At 49.5% G+C, this 20,987-nt stretch overlaps 3 protein-coding genes across 3 annotated transcripts; 1 reads left to right on the top strand and 2 right to left on the bottom strand.

Annotated features, from left to right (window-relative positions):
* Window positions 1-292: 292 nt before the first annotated feature.
* Window positions 293-7,592, bottom strand: LOC149282062 (myosin light chain kinase 2, skeletal/cardiac muscle-like). The gene is made up of 12 exons (XM_089498713.1): window positions 7,538-7,592; window positions 6,263-6,830; window positions 4,659-4,888; window positions 4,410-4,515; window positions 4,075-4,168; window positions 3,878-3,987; window positions 3,402-3,543; window positions 1,595-1,665; window positions 1,219-1,347; window positions 832-984; window positions 454-586; window positions 293-373 (listed from the first exon to the last, which is right to left on the bottom strand). Exons 1-12 carry the CDS (start codon window positions 7,590-7,592, stop codon window positions 293-295), a joined length of 1,872 nt encoding a protein of 623 aa, XP_089354839.1.
* Window positions 7,593-10,811: 3,219 nt separating this feature from the next.
* Window positions 10,812-18,265, bottom strand: LOC149282061 (targeting protein for Xklp2-B-like). Its single transcript, XM_089498712.1, has 19 exons — window positions 18,244-18,265; window positions 17,777-17,865; window positions 17,447-17,569; window positions 15,156-15,321; window positions 14,909-14,977; window positions 14,698-14,821; window positions 14,440-14,559; window positions 14,137-14,238; window positions 13,755-13,888; window positions 13,492-13,649; window positions 13,209-13,389; window positions 12,992-13,130; window positions 12,634-12,847; window positions 12,454-12,552; window positions 12,138-12,308; window positions 11,910-12,056; window positions 11,646-11,757; window positions 11,135-11,301; window positions 10,812-10,922 (listed from the first exon to the last, which is right to left on the bottom strand). The coding sequence occupies exons 1-19, from the start codon at window positions 18,263-18,265 to the stop codon at window positions 10,812-10,814; spliced, it is 2,448 nt and encodes an 815-aa protein (XP_089354838.1).
* Window positions 18,266-18,967: 702 nt separating this feature from the next.
* On the top strand, window positions 18,968-20,236 carry LOC149282060 (apoptosis regulator R11-like). Its single transcript, XM_089498735.1, has 2 exons — window positions 18,968-19,456; window positions 20,099-20,236. The coding sequence occupies exons 1-2, from the start codon at window positions 18,968-18,970 to the stop codon at window positions 20,234-20,236; spliced, it is 627 nt and encodes a 208-aa protein (XP_089354861.1).
* The last annotated feature ends 751 nt before the right edge of the window (window positions 20,237-20,987 follow it).

Below are 20,987 nucleotides of genomic sequence, written 5' to 3'. Positions count from 1 at the left end.
AAGTGGATTCCACCTCAATTTATTAAACACACTTACTGTGAGTTAAATCTTTTTGGGGCTCAGTGTGCTCTCTGAGGACGAGCCCCTCTTTTTCTTAACGCACGTGAACTATGTAATGAGGGGGTTCCATCAGGATTCATTCTAGGTTCTAGGACTGACTGTATCCCCCAAACTTCCTGAAGCAACATCAGACATTGTTAGAAATTGGGTCTGTTTTGTGCGTCCTCCTTCCTTTAGCATAGACACTAATGGCAGGCTGCGCATGGTGCCTCCCCAGGATCACCCAGAAGTCTCATTCACCCAGAGAGGTCAGACAACTGGAGCTGCTGATCTTCAAAAACCTGTTTGCTGCCGTCACGGCGAAAACATTTTTCTAATGGAAAGAGAAGGACACAATTGTGAGTGAAGTGTGGTTGTGGGGTGGAAGGGACGGTGGGATGGTTGGACGCTCACCTTCCAGCGCCGACGCATCATGTACTTGCGCAATTCTATCTGAGACTTAAGGAGCCGATGGCAAAGCTTGGCCTTTCGCGCAAGATCGTTGAGCCAAGGGTGTTTGAGGCACTGGGCAGCGCTCATCCGCCCGCTGACCGGAAGAGAAGAGATTGACGTCAGCGAAAGGTCGAGTGAAAAAAGAACGTGGTCGGGGTGGGTCACAGGAAAAGAAGTGCGAGGTCAAGAAAGGTCAGGAGCAGATTCATCGGGTCACATTGGCCCAAACTGATTACGTTTTGGGTTTCACAAAGTTTGGAGAGATGTCACACATTGAGGGGGGTCGCGCGGAGAAGGTTTAGGGTCTGAGTAGGGATTTTGGAAAGATCTGGCTCTGACCTTTTCTCCCGAATCATCAGATTGGATATAAAGTCTTTGCCTTCGTCTGATACGAGTTCAAACGGCTCCTCGTCAAAGTCTACATCACCACTGAGCACATTATTCAGTGTTTCCGTTTCATTGTCCCCAAGGAAAGGGGAGAGACCGCTGACCCTGGGACAGAAAGAGACCCCTGACTTGGAGAGACATCACAAGTGCCTTCACACCCAATAAAACAGCCACAACCTCGCACACTCGCACCTAATAAAACAGGCACAACCTCACACACTCGCACCTAATAAAAACCCAAATGACATCACTCGCTCACACTGCTGGGCTACAGAGTGTGAATTCTACACACGTGTTCACACAACCCCACACAGTGTCCAACCGTGCCATGCTCTTTACATCATGTATGTGATGACACCGACGCTCCACATGTCCGTCGGGAAAGACACAAAATCGAAATTCACAACTTCGGGGGCCAGAAATTCCGCCGTTCCGAAGGAAACTTTCAGCTTCTTCTGCGGCTTATATCTGGGAGACAGAAAGACGGACGTGAGTCCTCCGGACAGACAGAGATGTCTTGTCAAAGGACACAATACAACCATTCCCAAAAAGCTCCGTCTTAGGGTCAGATGCATCATTAAAACAAACATGCATCATGCAGAAACCAGCGAGTACATGTATGACAAGCATGTTAATGACACCATGTTACAAAGAGACTCCCTGAAAGAGACAGACAAATGTCATGCAGACAGACAGACGTATAGGGAAACAACACCTTCTAGCCAGGCCAAAATCTATGATTTTCACCATGTGGCTGATTGGTGAGACGCACACAATGTTATCGGGCTTCGGGTATTCATCAGCGCAAAAGGAGGAGGAAAAGACAGAAAAAGGAGAAAACATAACATTAGGATCATTATTTCCCGTCAGATAAATACAGAATATAAATCAGAACGTGATGTTAGCCCCTCCGCACACCCCTGTGACCCCTGACCCCTTCCCAGTCCCATCATACCTTATTAACTGGTAAAGAAAATATATATAATCACTTTATATTCAAGCCTTGGCTCCACCCAGGTCCACTAACTCCACCTTAACTTGCAGTGCCCCTAAGCGGCCTCACCATGCTACGCCCACAATGTATTTATTGCGGCGGGGAGGTAAGGCAATGTTACGTGACACCACAGTAAAAGCGAGGTAAGGGGGTGAGTGAGAGGGTAAGAGAGGGAAAGAGCATGCATGTATGTGAGAGTCAGAGTGTATATTTAAGTGTGTATGTTAGAATGAATGTATGTGTATTTGTGTGAGGATAAATATGCATATGTAAGTGTGTGAGCATGGATGTGCATATGTAAGTGTGTGTGTGTGAGCATGGATGTGTACATGTAAGTGTGTGTGAGCATGGATGTGCATAGTAAGTGTGTGTGAGCATGGGTGTGTATATGTAAATGTGTGTGTGTGAGCATAGATGTGTAAATGTGTGTGTGTGAGCATAGATGTATAAATGTAAATGTGTGTGTGTGAGCATAGATGTGTATATGTAAATGTGTGTGTGTGAGCATGGATGTGTGTATGTAAGTGTGTGAGAAGGACAATGTCATAGCATGAGTATGTGTGTATTAGCATGAGGGTGTAAATGTGTGTTAGTGTAAGTATATGTAAGCATGAGTGTGTGTGTTGCTGTGTATGATTGTGTAAACGTAAAAGTGTGTGTAAATATGTGTGCCGGTGCATTTGTGAGTTACCGGGGCGAGCGAGGGGCTGATGGGACCTCCCAGGCCAGAAGGTGTGAGCTCTCCCCTGGTAGGAGCTGTAGAAGCAGATGCTCATCCTGTCAGTGTTTTCAGAAAGCTGCCTAAAACCCCTGCCAGGGGTGTGCGGGGCAACCCTTGGTTTGGAAACAAAATGAGACTTGGCCTTTACAAGTGACATGGGAGCTCAGGCGGGCGACTGCCAGCTCTGATAATACACGCGGCTTGCATGTAATATAATAGCCGTGACTACTGTGTGTTCCTGTTAGTAGGTGTATGTGACGGGAGCGTCCAGGCTCTCCATGCGCAATAAACAGATTTTAGGTTTGATTTTGGCCCTGCTGGGAGCCGGAGCTCTGCTGTATGGCACAGGCTGTGAGGTTGGTAAAGGGTAAAGGTCTAAAACGTTAGCGCAGGGACTGGGGGGCAGGGACCGGGGGGGGTGCAGGGAGGTCTCTCTGATGCTCACTTTCCCTCCACATAATCCGGGAGGCTTTTAATCTTGTCTTTCATTTGCTATTTATAAACCCTGTATTTTTTACTTTCGGTTTAACCCATTAAATGACAGATTACGAATCTTCACGGGTTACTCCGGGTTCCTGAAACAACGGGAAACTCTTTAGCGAAAAGAGCTTGCGATCTGTTTCCGATTTATGATGCAATTGACGTAATAAATCCCAAACGCAGTCACGCGGAATACTGCCGTTGTGTGTGATGTCACAAGGGTGACTGTGCCCTGATCTACCCCCTGAGGGATCAGGGTATCCCTGATACACCCACGGACCCCACGCTTGATCAGTAGACCCCGGTTAGTATGTATGACGGAGTTACCTTGAGGTCCAAGTGCAGGACGTACATCTGGTGCATGTAGAAGATGCCCTCGCAGATCTGGCGCACGTACACCATGGCGTCCAGCTCTGTCAGCTGGTAATTTTCATCAATAATCCTCTCAAACAGCTCGCCGCCCTCCACGCTGCAAGCAGAGCGAGAATGACATCACAGTAATAATGGTAGTGGCATCTGAGGCAGTGGTTGAGGGATCGGGGCAGTAAGGAGGGTTTAGTAGCAGCAGGGCAGCTAATGCCTGAGCCTGCCATGGAGCGTGGAGTGCACGCAGGGTGAATGATGTCACACATTTGCATGATGTTATATGGCTGATTGTGGGAAATATTCCAGCTGGTTTTCTAGTCTCTGTCTAGAGGCCGTTTGGGCATCTGGGCAAAGCAATATGTGTGTTGTTGAGGAGTCAGGAGAAGGGCATTACTAGACGAGTGGCAGATACGATGGTAGGGTGGACTCTCACTCACTATTCCAGAAACAGGAAGATCTCGGTAGGCGTCTCCACGGCGTCAAACATTTGGATGAGGTTCCGATGATCCAGCTGATTCATAACACCGATCTCATTAAGAGCCATCTCCTGAGAGACAGACAGGTCCTAAATGACAGACAGACAGTTCCTGGGAAGGAGACAGACAGACAACTGACCATGAGACGGACATCTTACTCGTTCTCGGCTGCTTTGTAACTTCAGGACTTTGGCCACGAGCTGGAGGTCACTGGATTTCTCTCTGCAGAGGTGAACTTCTCCATATCGGCCCCTGATCCAACGAAAAGGAGCAGTGAATTTGTGGATCTGTACCCTGGCACAGCACACACGTGTTTTATCACCGGGCTGTAAAACATGTGTTGTATGGAAAGGAGACGGTGGACACGATCTTAATACACAAATAACATTTGAAGCCCAGTATCAGGTTCCTAATAGCAGATGGTGCGGCACACGGCGTGTTTAATAAGGCGATAGGACTGTATATAATGTATAGATATTTATGACCATCTCACCCTCCAATGATTTCATTCATGTTCAAGTCATACAGAGTGGCCACATCGTCCTGTCGGAGGGTCACAATCCGATGTGGGAATGGAGCAGGAGGTGGGGGGCAGTCATCTGTGTGTACAGAAGAGCGCGTGTTACATATACAGAACCCAAACACAACACGGAACATTCCTCACCACATACAGCCTTCCACGATATGACACCTACTGATAACCCAGGCATGGTATCCACTCCTTCGTATGTTTAGTTCTCACCTATGACCTGGAACACCTCATCTCCTATTATAATAACAGGACTCTGCAGATCCATGGCTCCTGGGGTTAATGGGTAGATGCCCCACGGGCTCTCAGGGCCTGTTGGGCTGCTTGTGGCTTCTTCAGTCCCTTGTCCCTGAGATACTTTGTCTGTGGACAGCTTGAGCTTGGTTTTCAGCCGTGGAAGGGGTGTGGGCTTTCCCGATCCCCCTTCTATTTGGCTCTGAGACCTGTGGGTGACAAACAGAAGCATCAGCTAAATGTCTGACCAAGGCCTGTGATAGTCAGCACTGTAACCCTGGCTACCCGTTCACGGAGCTCCCTACATCTCATATCTCGATTCCAAACTGAAAGGCCACGCCAGAGATGAAACCTTGCAAGGATCTTACACTCAGGGAATGGGGTAAACCTAGAATCATGAACTCTAGATAAGAAGCATTCGGCCACTCTAGGCTGCTCTCAGGGGCATCAAGCTGCCTCTGCAATCAAAGAACAGCCCATGAAGGCCAACAAGGAAGACGTGTCCTCCAGAGGATGGTCTCTGCCACTCAATGTGATGGAATCCACTAGATAGAGGCAGGTAGAGGGTAGGGGCAGATCACACGGTCCAATTCCACGTGTTTCTAATAGATCAGGAGATCCTTTAACCTGCATGATCACACTGCGGCAGAGCCCACCATCTACATCAACCGGCCAAACTTCTCGAAATCACGAGACGGTTTTAGATACGGGAAGCCACTGTACCCCATGTGGGGAAAACTGGCAGGTCCAACAAATTAGTGGAACAGAAAGCAATAATTAACCTTCTGGCTCTAAGTAAATCTATTATTTGGCCTCCTCCTACATGTATTAAATTGCAAAATGCCTTCTGGAGCGAGCCAAGCCGCCTCTCGAGACGCCAAATCAGTCTGAGCGGGAGGAATTTCGGTGGCGTTCCCCACGCATCAACAAACAAGGTTATCCTGTCACTCCCTGGCTGAGGGTTTACGAGATATTGTGTAAGCAAAAACTTGTCAACACTTAACACACCCTGGGCGAGGAAGATCTGCCCCAGGGGACACCACGGGCTAAACGGATCCCGCAGGACTCCCAGGTCCATTAATAAGCTTGGCCAAGTAGAGCAGACTGACGAGGAACCCAAAACCTGCCAGTACAGGAGGACAATACACCATATCCATGACCACTGGAAAGTGGTGGGTTTCCCTTCACTTTTGGGTTGAGGAGATAGGATTTTAGGAATAGATCAATAATAAGATATTTATAGGAGAAAAGTCCCAGGATTCAAAACTAATTTCCTGGTGACCCGAACGGTGGTCAGTCCTAAAATGGAACAATGAAGGAATGAGACATACAGGAGTCAGGGCTTACATTAAACCCAGGATTAACCTCCCGCAAACTGTAGAGAACCCCAAAAGGTCGAGGGTCAGTGGTCTGGGAATTTTCCGTTAGTCCACAGTCACCGTCACTTTGCTCTACACTGGAATTAGGAGAACATCTCACGGGAAACCAATTTTTTACCCGGGGATCCTGGGGGCCCCAGCTGAGTTATACATGGCTAACATTTCATTGGATATTTTTAAGATAACGCTTGGTGTTAACATTACCGTGATCCTCCAGCACCAGACGCCACATTTAATTGGTCGTTCACTTCTCCCAACTTCTTCCCATCGCTTCCTGGCTCCTTTTTTGTTTTGGGGTCCACAACCGACTCAGGAGGGGCCCCCGGGGCCAATTGCTCCATTTTGGAGTCTTTGTTCTGCTCCTTCTTTGGTGGATTTACAGTGATTCCTTTCTTGTTGGCTGGGCTCTCCAACGTCCTCTTGTTAGCTAGGCTTTCTGAAGTCTTCTCCTTAGCTGGGCTCTTCAATGTCTTCTCCTTAGCTGGGCTCTCCAACGTCTTCTCCTTAGCTGGGCTCTCCAACATCGTCTCGTTAGCTGGGCTCTCTGACGTTGCCTCGTTAGCTGGGCTCTCCGACGTCTTCTCCTTAGCTAGGCTCTCAGACATCTTCTCGTTAGCTGAGCTCTCTGACATCTTCTCCTTAGCTGGGCTCTCCAACGTCTTTTCGTTAGCTAGGCTCTCTGACGTCTTCTCGTTAGTTGGGCTCTCCAACGTCTTTATGTTGGCTGGGCTCTCTGATGTCTTCGAGCTGGAACTGGCCACTTCAGTTCCTCCTGTGAGACACGTCTTTATGAGCAGCAGTCTATAAGTGACAGTCTATCAATACACATTCTATGTAAACCAGTAACTGGCTTGCATATATCTCTCCCATGGCTTTATACAGAGTGAATCACTGAGATAACCCTAAGACCTCTCAGTATGTGAAACATTTCATATCTCAGAACAAATATGTTATGCAAATGCCCAGCCTTGGCAACAGGATTGGTCCTGATGCAGGGCTTTATAGAGACACCTATATTCAAGCAGTGACCCCAGCTGTGATATAGCAGGGAGAAAAGCACCAATCGGGACGCTTCGATATCATTAAATCAGAGGAGAATATGAAGTAGTCAGCACCAGACTGTGTGACCCTGAGAATCTGCCCATTTACCCTAAATCTGGGGTAAAACCCTGAGAATCTGCCCATTCACCACAAGATCCCAAAACTCAGAGACAAATCCTGAGAGCTCCCTGGTATGCTGAGAATCTCCCCTTTTTCCCCAGATGTGTGCTGCCTTTTGGCTCTCACCCATGCCCCCCGTCCCTGTCACTTGCCCCCCCCGGGACCCCTGCCGTCTGCCCTGTGTTTACATGGCAGAAATCTCCTGATCTCCGGCCAGCGGGACGGACACAGAAATGTTCTGGACCTAAGTTTAGAATATCAGGATTTTCGCCTAAGATCAAACTGGCATCTCCACAGAAATCCTTCCTCACTATGTACCCGGCTGCCCGTGGCCTCCCGCCAAGGTCCTGGGACCCCTGAGCTCAGATAACATGATCCGCGTGGAGGGAGCATGGTGACATGTTAGAGGAAACGGGGGGATTCGGGAGATTCCTGATTCAGCAGAGGGGCTTCGTGGTTAATTCTTCCCATCTCCGAGAAAATAGTAGGGGGGATGGAGGACATCCATTCCAATGCAGGGGGAATCCCCCTAAGCGTGAAGAGCAGCATGTATGCAGTTTGTATGTCGTTCATGGTTACGTGTTGATTGCCGTGTGCTGAGTCATGTGCTTTACCTGGGTACCTATCCTGCCCAATCCATATTCCGGCCATTTGAGAGGCGGCAGCTCCAGCGACGTGATGCGGTGACACCGACAGGCAGGAAGAGCTGCAAACCGCAAACGGCGGCCATTATTCCCTCTTATTATTACAGTTTCTATTTATTTCAAATTAATTGATAGAGTTTAATGTTAACGATAAAGATGCCGGCTCTGTGTATTATTATTCCTGTGTGCAGCGTGTTTCCGGTCGCTATGTATTAATATTCCCGTGTAGCATGTTCCCGGTCTCTGTGCATTAATGTTTCGGCATGTAGCGTTTTCCCGGTCACCTTGTATTAATATTCCCATGTAGCGTGTTCCCAGTCGGCATGCATTAATATTCCTGTGTAGCATGTTCCTGGTCGCCGTGTATTAGTATCCCCGTGTAGCGTGTTCCCGGTCGCCGTGTATTAATATTCCCACGTAGCATGGTCCCGGTCGCCGTGTATTAATATTCCCACGTAGCGTGGTCCCGGTCGCCGTGTATTAGTATCCCCGTGTAGTGTGTTCCCGGTCACCGTGTATTAATATTTCCGTGTAGCGTGGTCTTGGTCGCCGTGTATTAGTATCCCCGCGTATCATGTTCCCGGTCACCGTGTATTAATATTTCGGTGTAGCGTGTTCCCGGTCGCCGTGCAGTTATATACCTGTGTGTATGGCTCCAGGTCGTCGGGCGTTCAGACACGGGCCGGCGGGTGCTGATGTCCGGGTTGCAATGAGTGTCCTGGGCTGGTTTTGCTCTCATATAGCAGGTACACACAATGCGGTGGGTGGGGGCCGTATCCCTTACAGGCGTGTTACGTTATTGCCACCAGCAGCACCTGTCACAGTTGGATCTTATTCATCGGATACTTTTCATTCTTCCCACTGGAGACTTTAAACAAACAGGAGTCCGGTGCGGCCCGCGGGCTGTCGGGACCTCCGGGCTCTGCCACCACGGCTCTGCCTGCATCCCTCTTACAACAATCCCGTTCTCATGTCCCCAGAAACGATGGCCCCGCTCCAGCGCCTCTGTCCACATACCATCATCCCCATTAACCCCGTCTGCGCAGGACCTGCCCGGATGCGTCTGGTGAGCACTCAAGAAGTTAACATTGGGGAGATGGACTGGGACACAAGGTTCTGTTTATCCTGGAAGTGACCCTGCCCTGGGATTACCGGGACAAACTGAAACAGCTGTGCATGATCATTAGCATCTGTCAGTCACTGGGAATTTATCTGCCCAGCCCGGGGCAGGCAACACGATTGTGCCACAAGCTGGCTGCCCCCTGAGAAGTCTTCTCCGTAAGGCAACCTCCCCCTCAGACCCTCCATCTGCGCTCAGCGGGCCCCCAATGCCAGCAGGATGGGACTCATTGCTGGTAAATAACGCTGCCGCAAGTCTCAGTGTCCGGGGAATATGAAGACATCAGCTACAGCCCTCTGAAAACTGCCCTTTCACCCCAAGATTGGAGTAAGAAAACCCCTAAGACATGAGGGCAAATCCTGACAGCTCCCAAGTATGCTGAGAATTTGCCCCACTTCCCCTAGATCGATGCCCCGCTCGGAGCGTGTACTAGGCAACACGAGGGGTAATTATTTTAGAGATATTTAACTGATATGGCAACCGGCAGCAAGCCGAGCTGAGTGGCAGATTCCATGTAACGCGACCCATTTCCTATCCAGATGTTCCCTTCTTTCTCCTCCCCATCCAGCACCTTAACACAAAAGGAGGGGAGGAATAACCATGCAGATTGTGAGAATGGGGATAGAACAGGGGCTTTTAATACGGTTTTATTTTATCTGTAACTCGTTTCTATAAACTGAAAAGTAAGCGTTAGAGCGACAGCTGCATAAAACCCAATTGCACTGCCTGGCTAATAAAAAAAAAAACAAAAAAAAACAAAAACACGCTACACGTTAATGCCCGTTGTGTTGTCCTGCTGAGAGCCGCCGTATCCCTGAGCGATGAGCTTTTCTCAAAACAGCAAAGGAACGAAACATAATATAGTCTGGGAGACGGCGCTGACCGGGATCAGATGCGGCGCAGGCATTTAACACGTACTAACCGACGGTGAAAAACAGGGATTTCACAAGACGCTGGGTGAAACGAGGAGCGTGTGCGGCCCTCAGCCGGCTCTCTGCCTCCCTCTACTGCCTCAAAACAGATCAAACGCCTCACTGGCCCGCACTGGGTTTAAACCATTTGTATTTTATTTGGCGTAGATTGAAGCATATTAACACTTTTAGAGGGGGGGAGGTTTTTTTTTACATTATATAAAAAAAGTTGGGATTTGTACAAAGTTACAAGAAACAAACACTGAAACAAGATTAACGCTGTGCTAAAAACCTATGGTTTGATAAATACACGGCCAGGGCCTGGTAACCTAAACAGGTCAGGCTTTTACCAGCTTCGGGTTTAGGACAGGTCAACGTCTTGCACCAGCAGAGGGATAAGTGACCACGATGAGCTGGGGCTCGGACATTAGGGTGGGGTCCAAGTCCAAGAGCCCACCATACCAGTTCGTGCCCTCTGGAGGCCAGCGCCACCATCAGGTATCTACCTATTCCAACGATCACCCAGCAGCACACGGCTCCGCACATAAATTGTAAGAGTATTTATTTGGGTTAAAAGCATATAATATACCTTCACATACAGGCCGGTCTAAATACAGACCAATATTTACATAGAACCCACCCACTAAATACACGCAGCCTACAACAGCGTTGCCCGTTACGTCTACTATATACAAAGAGCATAAAGAGAAAATGTCGAGTCTTGTCGAATAAATCTAGAACCCGGAGGTGCTTCGTATTCTTTTGTACACTTTTTTTTTTTCTCTTTAAGACGCCTAATAAAAAAAAAAAAAAAAACAACCCAAAAACTCTTCTTTACTCGAGATTTCACGGCGTGACTCAGAACAGCGGAGACGGCAATCCAGAGGGATCCTGAAAAGAAGTGAGCGGCCCCAAGACTAACACTTGAAGCGGTCGGAGAAGTTGGGGCTTTTGGGGACGGTCAGAGGCATGTCGCAGGCTTTCACCTCCACGGCTTTGTATTTACGGATCGGCTGGGCTTTATGAACCTTCAGAGGCAGAAAGAAAAAAACAGTCAGTCCTCCCACCCAACAGAAAGCAAAAAGGGCGGCAAGAGCTGTCCATTGGCATCCAATACATATGGGACAGAGGGGACATACAGGGGCTTCTACAGAACTAGCAGAGCTGCTGCCAACTGCCCCAGGCATAAAAGCTCACACCCCATCTACACCATACACCCCAGATCAGGGCATCAACATACCAGCTCGAGTCTCAATCTGTTGACCTCTTCCTTCTCTTGCTCCTCCTGACGCTGAAGTTCTTCCTCTTCCAGAAGGATTTTCTTGGCCTCCATGTCAGCGAGGCGTCTCTCGAACTCCTGGCGCTCCTTGGCGCGTTTCTCTGTTGCCAGCTCAAAGCTTTCCTGAACTATGGAACCAGAAAGGCTCTCTAAGTCTTGAGGGAAAAGGAGAGAATTGGTGCTACAAGGGAGCCAAGGCACGCAAGTGCATTGCACAAAACTTGGCTAGTAAACTGTATATGACACAGAAAACGGAGCATTATTCCCCTAAAAACCCGAGCCAGGCAGGGGAAATAACTACTTCTGCTAACAGACCTTCATATTACCCCAGCTTTGCCTTCACAGAGCTCTAGCAATAGCCCAAAGTACTTCCTAAACACAGAAGAAAATGCTCGGTACTTTTCCATGAGACGAGTCAAGGAAGTAACCCCACAGCACGGCTACGCCAGTACCCCCTGGGCCTTGTTCCTACCCGTCAAGGACCTGTGCGCCTTCTTGGGAACAAAGGGTTCTTGATGTGTGACAGTGTTCGGACGAGCCTTGAAAACGGTCATTTCCTTCTGCTGTTTTAGTTCTTCTTTCACCTGGAAAGAGGTTGACGTAAAATGTCAGACTTGGGAAAGACCACAAAAGCTCGTGCATAATCCAGCTCTCCATATGGTAGGGTTGGCCGAGACTCCACTGTACAGCAGGGGGGGTCAGGGACCGGCTCATAAGTCTCCTGTAATCTCGTTACCTGTTCCTTCCAGCGCTGTAGTTTGGAAGCGCCTCTTTGGTCAATCTGTAAGTGGAAAGGCTCGGGTTGAGTTGGAACCTTCACCTTCTTCCCAGGTAAGCTGATGTGGTCAAACTGAGGCAGGGGCTGGGCCTTAAATTTTGGCACCTAAGAAAAGACCAGGTTAATAAAGCCACCACAACACTTTATGTTAGTATGTAAAGGCTGCACCGGGGGGCTCCTGCTCACCTCCTCTTTTCTCATTTCTTCTAGTTTCTTCTCTTTTAGCTGTTGTCGCTCTTTGTCACGCTCACAGAAAGAAAAGGGACAAGCCTCCACATGCTGCTGCTCCACCAACTTGGGTTTGAAGGGGACACCATAGTGTGGCATCGGGTTGGCCTTTATAGCCGGCACTTCCTCCTATCAAACAGAACATATCACATAAAGCACTTAATGTGGGACCCTTTATGCCAACAGCCAAGAGTCATAGTTTGAGCTGCCCCATAAGGACAAGCAAATCCACATCACAGGATCAGTGGCAGCAGCTTGTTTATTTCAGACATACCTTATCCTCACTCCATGGTGGCACACGGACTCTATTTTTCAGGGCAAAAGCTGGAGATTTGGGGACAGTAACAGGAAGCAGTTTCTTCTCTGGAATGCCCTGGAAAAGACCAAAGCGCATAAGACTTAAGCCATGGCCGGAACGAAGACAATGGGGGGAGTTTAGGCGCGCTCTGCTCACCACAACATCAGCAAGAATTCTTGAAGGACACGGCTTGGAGTGAAAGGTATAATCTTCCACCTCCTCCTCCTTCTTCTCACGTTGCTGGAGTCTCTTCTCGATTTCCAAATTAAATCCAATGGGTTTGGTCGGTTCCTTAACAGAAGGCTTTTTAAGAAGAATTGGGCCTCCTTCCAGGACCCGCAGGTCTAACTCCTGAGCTTTGAATTTGTATCTAAATACAAACAGATACTCACCAAAAGGAAAAGGTTTTGCTCTCCCCCCTTAGAAACCCTCCTATAGAGTAACAGTACCATATAGTGATCTGTCACACTTCAGAACTATATACCACCCCATCCACAGGTCAAGAGACACTCACTGCTGAAGTTTGTCCAGCTCCTCCTCCTCGATCTCCTTTGAGCTCTTACAGTTCACCGGCCGGTGCCGCTGCTTCGTCAGCAGAAAAGGAGACTTTGGGTTGGTCAGCTTAAGTTTCATTTGTTTCACTGGAGAGGGTCCTTCAAAAGAGCAGCAGAACATTACTTCATCGTATAAGGACAGGGCACACAGTCGAACACTAAGGCACTTTCACCTACCCAGTATCTCCTTCTGCCTGCTGCGCAGATGGTAACGGGCAGGCGTGCGTTTGTGAAAAGCATTCACTTGCTCAGCCGTCGAGACAAACTCCCCGGCGCTGGAGTCCTCCAGCTTGCGCTTGTTTCCTTGGGAGAGGTTGAAAGGTTCGGGCACAGTATGACCTCCCTTAGGAATACGCGCCTGCAGAGAGACAGCAGAATTATAAGATAGTTCTGGTATCACTACATATCCCAGAGGTAACCCAGTTAATTGAGAATCATGAAGAGACTCCCAGTTTCTTACTGGGGATGACGGGTGCTTTCTGAGAGCAGCTGTGAAGTCCACTTCTTTATATTGCTCTCCTGAAGGCCCTTCATTGTGTCGCTTGATCCTGTCATCGGTACAGAAATGGAACTCCACGGGCTTGGTAACCTGGCTGACCATCTTCTTTACAGGCTGGCCTAGAGAATCCAGAAGCCGAGAGTCAATGTGAAGCCAGCCCATGCCTACCACTATTTGCCCCCAATAAGCCAGCGCACATGGCACAGCCGGTTCCATGCACTTACCCACGCCGGCTATGGCAGCTTTCAGAGAGTCTTCATTCTTCCGCAGTTTCTCTACCAGCTCCTGCTGAAGTTGCTGGACTTTTTCAAGCTCCTGTTCCTCAGAGTTCTTGGGTTTCACCATTATATTCTTCCTCCTGAAAAGAGGCATCTATAAGATCACTGACACAACTGTGCTTTTATCACAAACTGACAGAAACACTAGCCAACACCATCGATTGTTCCTTACCCTCCTGGGGACAGGGTTGCCACAAACAAAGGAACACAAACCATCTGCAAACCTTTAATAGGAACCCAACCTTATGACCCCGTACACCGCTTGGCCTACTGTCTGTGCCGACACTAGGTCAGTAAATAAAGGCAGCTATTCAAAATGGAGACCTACTTCAGGACAGTTGGCGTGGCGGGCATCGTCAGATGAGGCTTTATTTTCGGGAAGCAGACGGTGTTGTCAGCCGCACTTTTATTCACAGATGTGTTTGCAGACCTGGAAGGACAGACAAGAACATGGAACAGGCTCACTACAAGCTAAGAACGTGTTAGAATATCAAGGGAAGGGGGCAGAACAAAGACACGGCTGATTGTGGCTACCAGTACTTGCAAATGGGCAACATCGAGCGATTGCTCCATCTCCCACTCTTATAATACCAGAGACCTAACCCATGGACCACACAATGATGGCACTTACACTTTCTGTTTTTTGAGTGGAGGGCGTTCTTCTGGTTGGGGAGCTGCCACTTTGCGCCTCTCTGCTCTGATTTTAGCCATCTGTTGGCTCCTCTGCTGGGCAGACAGTCTTTTAGAAGATCTTTAAAAAAAAAATAGAAAAAAAAATCTAGTCAGATAACGGCTCAACCAACAGGGAGCCTGTCATTCCGTCTGCCTGCACACACAAAAAAAAAAAAAAAAAAAAAAAAAAAAGCAATAAACTTCAGGGTTTACCCACCTTCTGTTCTGGGCTGCTGAACCTGGAGTAGTCTGTTTCTTGGTAGAAGACCTCAGTGGCCCTAAATTGCTAACTGTGTTCAACGGAGCTCTCTTGATTTCTTTGTGGACGCTGGAATTCACGTCTGTAAAACACAGGCTGGATCCTTAGCCAACTAAAAGCCAACCGCTAGCCTTCTGAAGACTTCAGGAATACCCCTCCCGATACTCACCGGCTTTCTTCTCCTGCACAACACTTTCCTCCACCGGCAGAATATTCTCAGACTCTGCAACTCGGCGGTCTGTAACAGAGATAATATAAGTGAATATCCGCAGACAGATCACAGACTAGATGGTTGGAATTGTGCCGTTTATAAAGACACTGACCAAGTACCAACCCAGACCAGGCTCTCTGCCAGACAAGAAACCCACCCGATCTCCAGTGCCCCCCACCCCAAAGAAGGAAAAAAAAAAACGCACCAAACCAGATATCTGCATTAGGATCATCTTCAGTGTGAAACGAGCCAAAGTCGATGGCGGTAGTGGGAGCGTCAAAGGAGTAGATCCCCTGCGTGTTAGACATGGCAACGTTCCTCAACACCTCCACTCTGTCCTCGGTCACTGTGCTCTTCCTCACCGTCAGAGTCTGCATTAAGAGGTTACACAGTGATGCACACTTGGATTGCTGCCCAAAATGCTTACAATACTTAGTGAGTTGTGAGCCCCCCCCCATATTAATATTCACTGCCCCCCCCAGCTACAAGCCAGTAGTGATAGACAAGGCCCCACCAGAGCAAGGGGCAGAAATGCATGGGTACAGAATCACATCTGCCCATCCTTTAAAGGGGCTCTGCTGCCAACCCACCTCAGACAGGACCCCATGGCCCATAGGCACAAGACCTAGGGTGGGCTGCAGGCTGTGCTATGCAACAAGGTTCATTATACACCCAGCCAGAGGCTTGGGAGTTTTTAAAATAAAATAAAAAAAACTCCAGCTCCCAGGGGCCCATCCCCCTCTTCCCGCAGCCCCCATTGTGAGCAAAGGCCGCTGGCTACAAAGGCGCAGGTTACCCAACATGCAGCCTAGGACCCCCGGTTACCCAGTACCGTCTGCACAGATCTCCCCCACCGTAAAGGCCACGGTACCCCCAAATCCCTCACCCTTCCTCCGAAGTTGCTGCTCCTTCCACACGTTAGGTATTTGAACTGATCCTCTCATCCAAACAGACCAACCACAGCGTGCTACGTCACATCGTATTCCTATTGGTCTGGTGTTCGGGACGCGGCTTTCAGGCGGTTGTGGGAAATGTAGTTATTTCGCGCTTCACAGTCACTTTCCTGGGGGATGGACGGAACCACATTTCCCAGAGTGCTTCGGCCTCCTGGAATGTGTTTGCGAAGGATAATAAAGGAAGTGGAGTGTTATACAGGGACAGAGAGGCTTCTGTGTATACAGTGACCGGGGCGCTGACCGAAAAGCTTGTATTTCATAACACTTAGGCCTTTATGGTTTATTCATTAAAATTCACCCAAATTCCCTCAAGTATTTATACAGAGCAAAGGGAATCACCGGAGAAACCAAACTCGTTAAAAGCCGAAAACAATAAAAACAGCACGAGAAGCATTTACTGATGCTATGGCAACAAAGGTTTTTATCCTCCCAGTATTTCAGTTCTGTGTCACATGACTACCCGCTAGCATTAAACTGAGAGAAAATTATCAACACACCAAAAGCAGACATGACGAAATAGCTACTTCTGGATTTAATGCTCGGGTTAACTGGTAGCTGGAACGTGTTATTTTCATTGCCGGCTCCGCGGGGTCCAAGATAAACATTTTCTGCGGCCGCCAGAACACCTGATTGGCAGCCGGCGCCAGACGGCCTGGGGCAAGGGTATAAATAACGGGGCTATTTCTAGCAGTAAATGTGCATCACGGCCGGTGTAAAAATACACGGGAGAAAAATAATCACAGGAAGAAGAAAATGGCGTTGATCCACAGACGAGGGGGTCAGGGATACGGGGGGGATTGGGGAAGTAGCGATAATTCCCATACTTGCCCCGGGGTTATAAGGTTTGTGCAGCTTTTCTATAAATTAGGGCCGCCTCGTGTGGCCCCCAGAGGGTTATCGTTGGTCCTGATGTGATGCGGAGCCAACGCGGGATGGCTTGAGAAACGCCTCTTCCCAACGGGGTAAAACAGGCCCTTCCCTTTCAATCTGATATATTTGGAGTAATTACACGGTTTTAATGAACGGACTTTCCCCATCCAGCCGGTAACAGCCCTGCTGGGAGGCAGATTTACTTCCAGCTCCTGACATCATGGTCCACCGAGCTGCATGGCAGCCTACAGACGTCTATCACACTGAATCCGCGGCCACGTCACACGCTTACATATAATGATTTGGCAGTTTTAAACTATATGATTGATGTTACGTGGGGTCTGTGGGCGCGGTCCGTGTGCAGCACATGCATGTATTCCTGATAAGTGACTCAGCTTATAAAAAAAGCCACGATGCTCAAGCCGCCTTATCTGTCAGCATCACCCGTCTCATCGTAACCCCGAAACCCCCCCCCCTATATTACCCCAACGTGCATGCTGGTGAAAGTATGATAGCCCCATGAACTGGACAAGGCCCACATATATGTAACATATTTACTATATATATATTTATAAAAAGATTCTTCTGCCAATGAACGCGTTACTGCATCACGTGACGTATCCCGGGTAACACGTTACATGGCCGCCCTAGGCGACACTCCAGACAATACAGGGATGACCGTGTAGGCGGAGGCGGCAGGGTGTTCTGGGGGTTGTAGTCCCCGCGTGCTGTACGAGCTGTGATTGCGCACTCTCTTGCTGCTGCTAATGGCAACGGGCAGCGAGCCAATCGCCTGCGCAGATTGGGCTAGGAAGTGTCAGTCAGGAAGAGGCGTGGCCAGGGGGCGAGGTGGAGAGTCTGCGGTTGCTGGCCCGGTGTGTGGGGGCTTCAAGTGTAAGTACTGGAGGGGTCCTGCACGGGAGGGGGCGGAGCTGGGGCAGCAGGGATTGTGGTGGTCCCAGGCTGGGGGGTATTTAGCCTCAGGCATTATGGCCAGTACTGAATGCTGGGGGCAGGTTGGTGTCAGGAACTGAGCAGGAACATGAAACCCTGTGTCGCCCAATGTAATGGCCCCTGAGATGATGGCTCCTGGGGGCCAAATACGAGAAGCTCAACCAAGAACGGAGAGCTGCATCACAGCCCGTCCTATGGAGCGTCCCCAGCAGGGCAGCATCTCGGGTTTTAGGTCTGTCCATTAGGGTATCGTTCTGATTCTGCCCCAAGGGACGTCCAGAGCCGAAGCTTCAGGCAAATTCCCCTTGCAACCAGGAACCAACAGCCCCAGACGTTGGTATCTCTCGGCACCAGAGAGCAAAGAGGTCCATCCACCTTCAAATATATTCAGTAACCCCGTTTGTACGTGGCGGGGGTCAGCGCATCTTCATTAACCCCGTTTATACTTGGCGGGGGTCTCCGTGCCGTTGTTCACAGATGCGCGTTTTAAATAAGAAGTCGGCACGGGTTCACCTGTCCGGCAGGTAACCCCCATTACACTCAGCTGCCTGTCTCGCCAGGGGGGGCGATTCCTGTCCTGCCCCATGGGAAGTTACACTCTGTGATGGGTGTGAGTACCATTAAATTTGGGGTGTCAACGTGTCATTTATATAATAACAGCATTTAAAAATAATCATTAATACACAGGGCTGGCAGCATCCCCATCGAGACCCCCTGACTGCTCCGTGCAGGATCGGCTATTTTCCAACATCTTCTCCGTCAGCCCTGATTAAATCACTACGGTGCGTGGTAAGTGCCAAAAAGTTATGTATATATCTATATATTGAACCAAAAAAATTTTCCCCTGCCATGTAATTCTCATATATGTTTGACCTTAACACATGATCGCGGGTAGCACCCGTATCGGCTGTCTCTCTCGCCAGGACGTGGCTGTTAACAGACAGTCACTGACCGTTCTTGGTGAAATGGCGCACAGCGCTCTTGTAACAGCCTTTATTTGTTGACGGGCGCTCTCTTGGTATTAATTGCTCCACTCTTTTCAGGCGATCCTGCGTGTTTTATCACCGAAGCCCCGCGTCGGATATCCCGTCACAGAGATCACTTGGCTTGGCTTCTCCCGGTGGATTTATTTATAAGATATTGCTGACAGTCGGTGGGGTATTCCTGACCCCCCCATGCCGCTTTCTGCGGGTGACCCCACTCCGCATCAGAACATGGAAGCCTCTAGGTCCTGAGAATGGAAGGGGGCAGTAAGAATATCGTGCAGAGCTTTGTGTGCGAAAAACTGTCCAAGAGGGATTTCCGGTGGAACTGCTGCTGCGGTTCACAATCCGAGGTGGTATCTAATGGGACGTCTCCGGGGGAACAGGCCGAAGCTCAAGTAGAGGGCCATGCGTTGCACGCTGACAATCAGGAGGTTCTTAGAGTTCTTCTGGAGACCTCTGAGGAGTTTGAACTGAGATACCAGCGGGCGTTCAGCGATCTCACCTCCCAGCTGCACATTACCCCGGCCACCGCCTATCAGAGCTTCGAGCAGGTGGTGGGAGAGTTGTTCAGGGATGGCACAAACTGGGGGAGGATTGTGGCGTTCTTCTCGTTTGGGGGGGCCCTGTGCGTGGAGAGCGCAGACAAGGAAATGGATGACCTTCTGCCCAGGATTACGCAGTGGATGGCCATCTACTTGGATACCCAGTTACAGCCCTGGATCCGGGAGCACGGAGGCTGGGTGAGGGAGCACGATGGGGGCGCGGAAGCTGGAATGTATGGGATCTGAGTGGGCACTCGTGTGAGAATGTTGGACTGGCGTAGTGTGGTGAGGGTAGATTCTCAGTGTCTATAATGCAGGGAACAGGATGGCAGTGAATGGAAGGTTGCAGAGGCGTTGGCACTCTGGCTCACAGGATAAACTTGCGGTGTGTGTGGGTAGTTCTAGAAGGGGTATTGAGGTGGTGGCCAAGTAGTCAGGGGGTAGGTGTGAGACCACTGTCAGCCTCACCTGCCTCTCGAGCTTGTGGGTTCTGGTTGGTTGGGGGGGGAATATGCGGTGGAGATTACTCAGCTATGCCAGGAATTCCATTGTGTGAGTCCTCGCCTCATGGCCCCTCCTTAACGGGACGTGACCGGAAACCGCCTCCCACGGGGCAAGCGTGACGATGCCATGTTATCAGTGCTGCACAAGTACAAAGGTGCTTTATGTTTGGGCAGAGTCTGCAATAAACGGCTCCATTATATATGGCTGCCTGAGGGTCATAGGGCATGTAATTCAGAAACAGCGATATGTATTGGACTTTTTAAAGCAGACGGAGCCTACAGGTAGTTTACCGTCTCTCAGAACGTGACTGTCTGTTACTCTCTTATCTCCCTGCAGGAAGAGTTTGTAAGTCTGTATGGAAACAACGCAGCCGCCAACATCCGGAAAAGTCAGGAGCGTTTTGGGCGATGGCTGCTCACTGGAGTCACGCTGGCCGGAGCCATTCTGCTGGTTTCCTACTTGACGCGCAGATAGAGCCGCCACTGCTGGATCACAGGAAGCAGGAAAGCGCATCAGCCGGGGGGGGGGACTTGTGGCCCTCGCCCAAGAAGGCGCTGAAGCCCCCTCCGCAGAATCAAGGCGTAATGAGTGGGGCTACCCAGGGGGTATCGGGCTGTGCACCCCCTGGAACTGAGGATTCATTAGATGTTTTTTGTTTTGGATTTTAACATGTTAGGGGCAGAGGGTGGAATGGCAAGTAAATAAATAGATCTTATTGGCTGCTTCAGTTCCTGTGTTTTAAGTTGGATGAAGGGCGCTCTAATTTCCATCTCTCAGGTCGGGGTTTTTGTGGGGGCTACTGTCACGAGAGACGGGGTAGATACTAAGCAAGACCGGACGACCGCTCGTTCACTGTGTAATCACACCCAGGGTCACAAACAGCTCTTAGTTTTATTAAACCATCATATGAACAGAGAAGCCACTAGACAGTCGGGGGAAACACGAGACGTGGCAAACTACGGGGACACTAGTGAATGCACCGATATGTAGTTTGCTGTGAGAAGGGAGGTGAGGCTGCAACAGGCGGACGGAAGGCTGCTGAGCTAAATATTATAGAGTAATCTAGGTAGTGCAAGCCAGGACTACAACTCCCCTGAGCCTTTGCTGAGGATCACAGGGTTCTAGTTAGCTGCGACCCTAGAAAACCTGGTACTGGTGAAGAGCAGACAGTGTAGCTCATGGCCCTGGATAGAGGGAAGGGTGGATGATATAACTGGTAGCACCA

The sequence above is a fragment of the Sceloporus occidentalis genome, unplaced genomic scaffold (assembly GCF_023333645.1).
Source record: "Sceloporus occidentalis isolate IW3139 unplaced genomic scaffold, rSceOcc1.0.p SCAF_124, whole genome shotgun sequence".
NCBI classification, from domain to species: domain Eukaryota; kingdom Metazoa; phylum Chordata; class Lepidosauria; order Squamata; family Phrynosomatidae; genus Sceloporus; species Sceloporus occidentalis.
Note: the sequence above shows the minus strand (reverse complement) of the source record. Positions and strands in the feature narration are given on the sequence as shown.

Bases quoted from the DNA above. Each gene is read 5' to 3' on its own strand.
- LOC149282062 (XM_089498713.1), bottom strand. From the start codon at position 7,592: ATGTTATCTGAGCTCAGGGGTCCCAGGACCTTGGCGGGAGGCCACGGG. The intron at 6,831-7,537 runs GTACATAGTGAG...CGTGTCTCACAG, and splicing joins GGGAGGCCACGGGCAGCCGG to GAGGAACTGAAGTGGCCAGT. The intron at 374-453 runs GTGAGCGTCCAA...TCTTTCCATTAG, and splicing joins TGATGCGTCGGCGCTGGAAG to AAAAATGTTTTCGCCGTGAC.
- LOC149282061 (XM_089498712.1), bottom strand. From the start codon at position 18,265: ATGGGGGTTACCTGCCGGACAG. The intron at 14,560-14,697 runs GTGGGTAAACCC...TTTTTTTTAAAG, and splicing joins TCAGCAGCCCAGAACAGAAG to ATCTTCTAAAAGACTGTCTG. The intron at 12,057-12,137 runs GTGAGCAGGAGC...GTCTTTTCTTAG, and splicing joins AAGAAATGAGAAAAGAGGAG to GTGCCAAAATTTAAGGCCCA.
- LOC149282060 (XM_089498735.1), top strand. From the start codon at position 18,968: ATGGAAGGGGGCAGTAAGAATATCGTGCAGAGCTTTGTGTGCGAAAAA. The intron at 19,457-20,098 runs GTGAGGGAGCAC...ATCTCCCTGCAG, and splicing joins TCCGGGAGCACGGAGGCTGG to GAAGAGTTTGTAAGTCTGTA.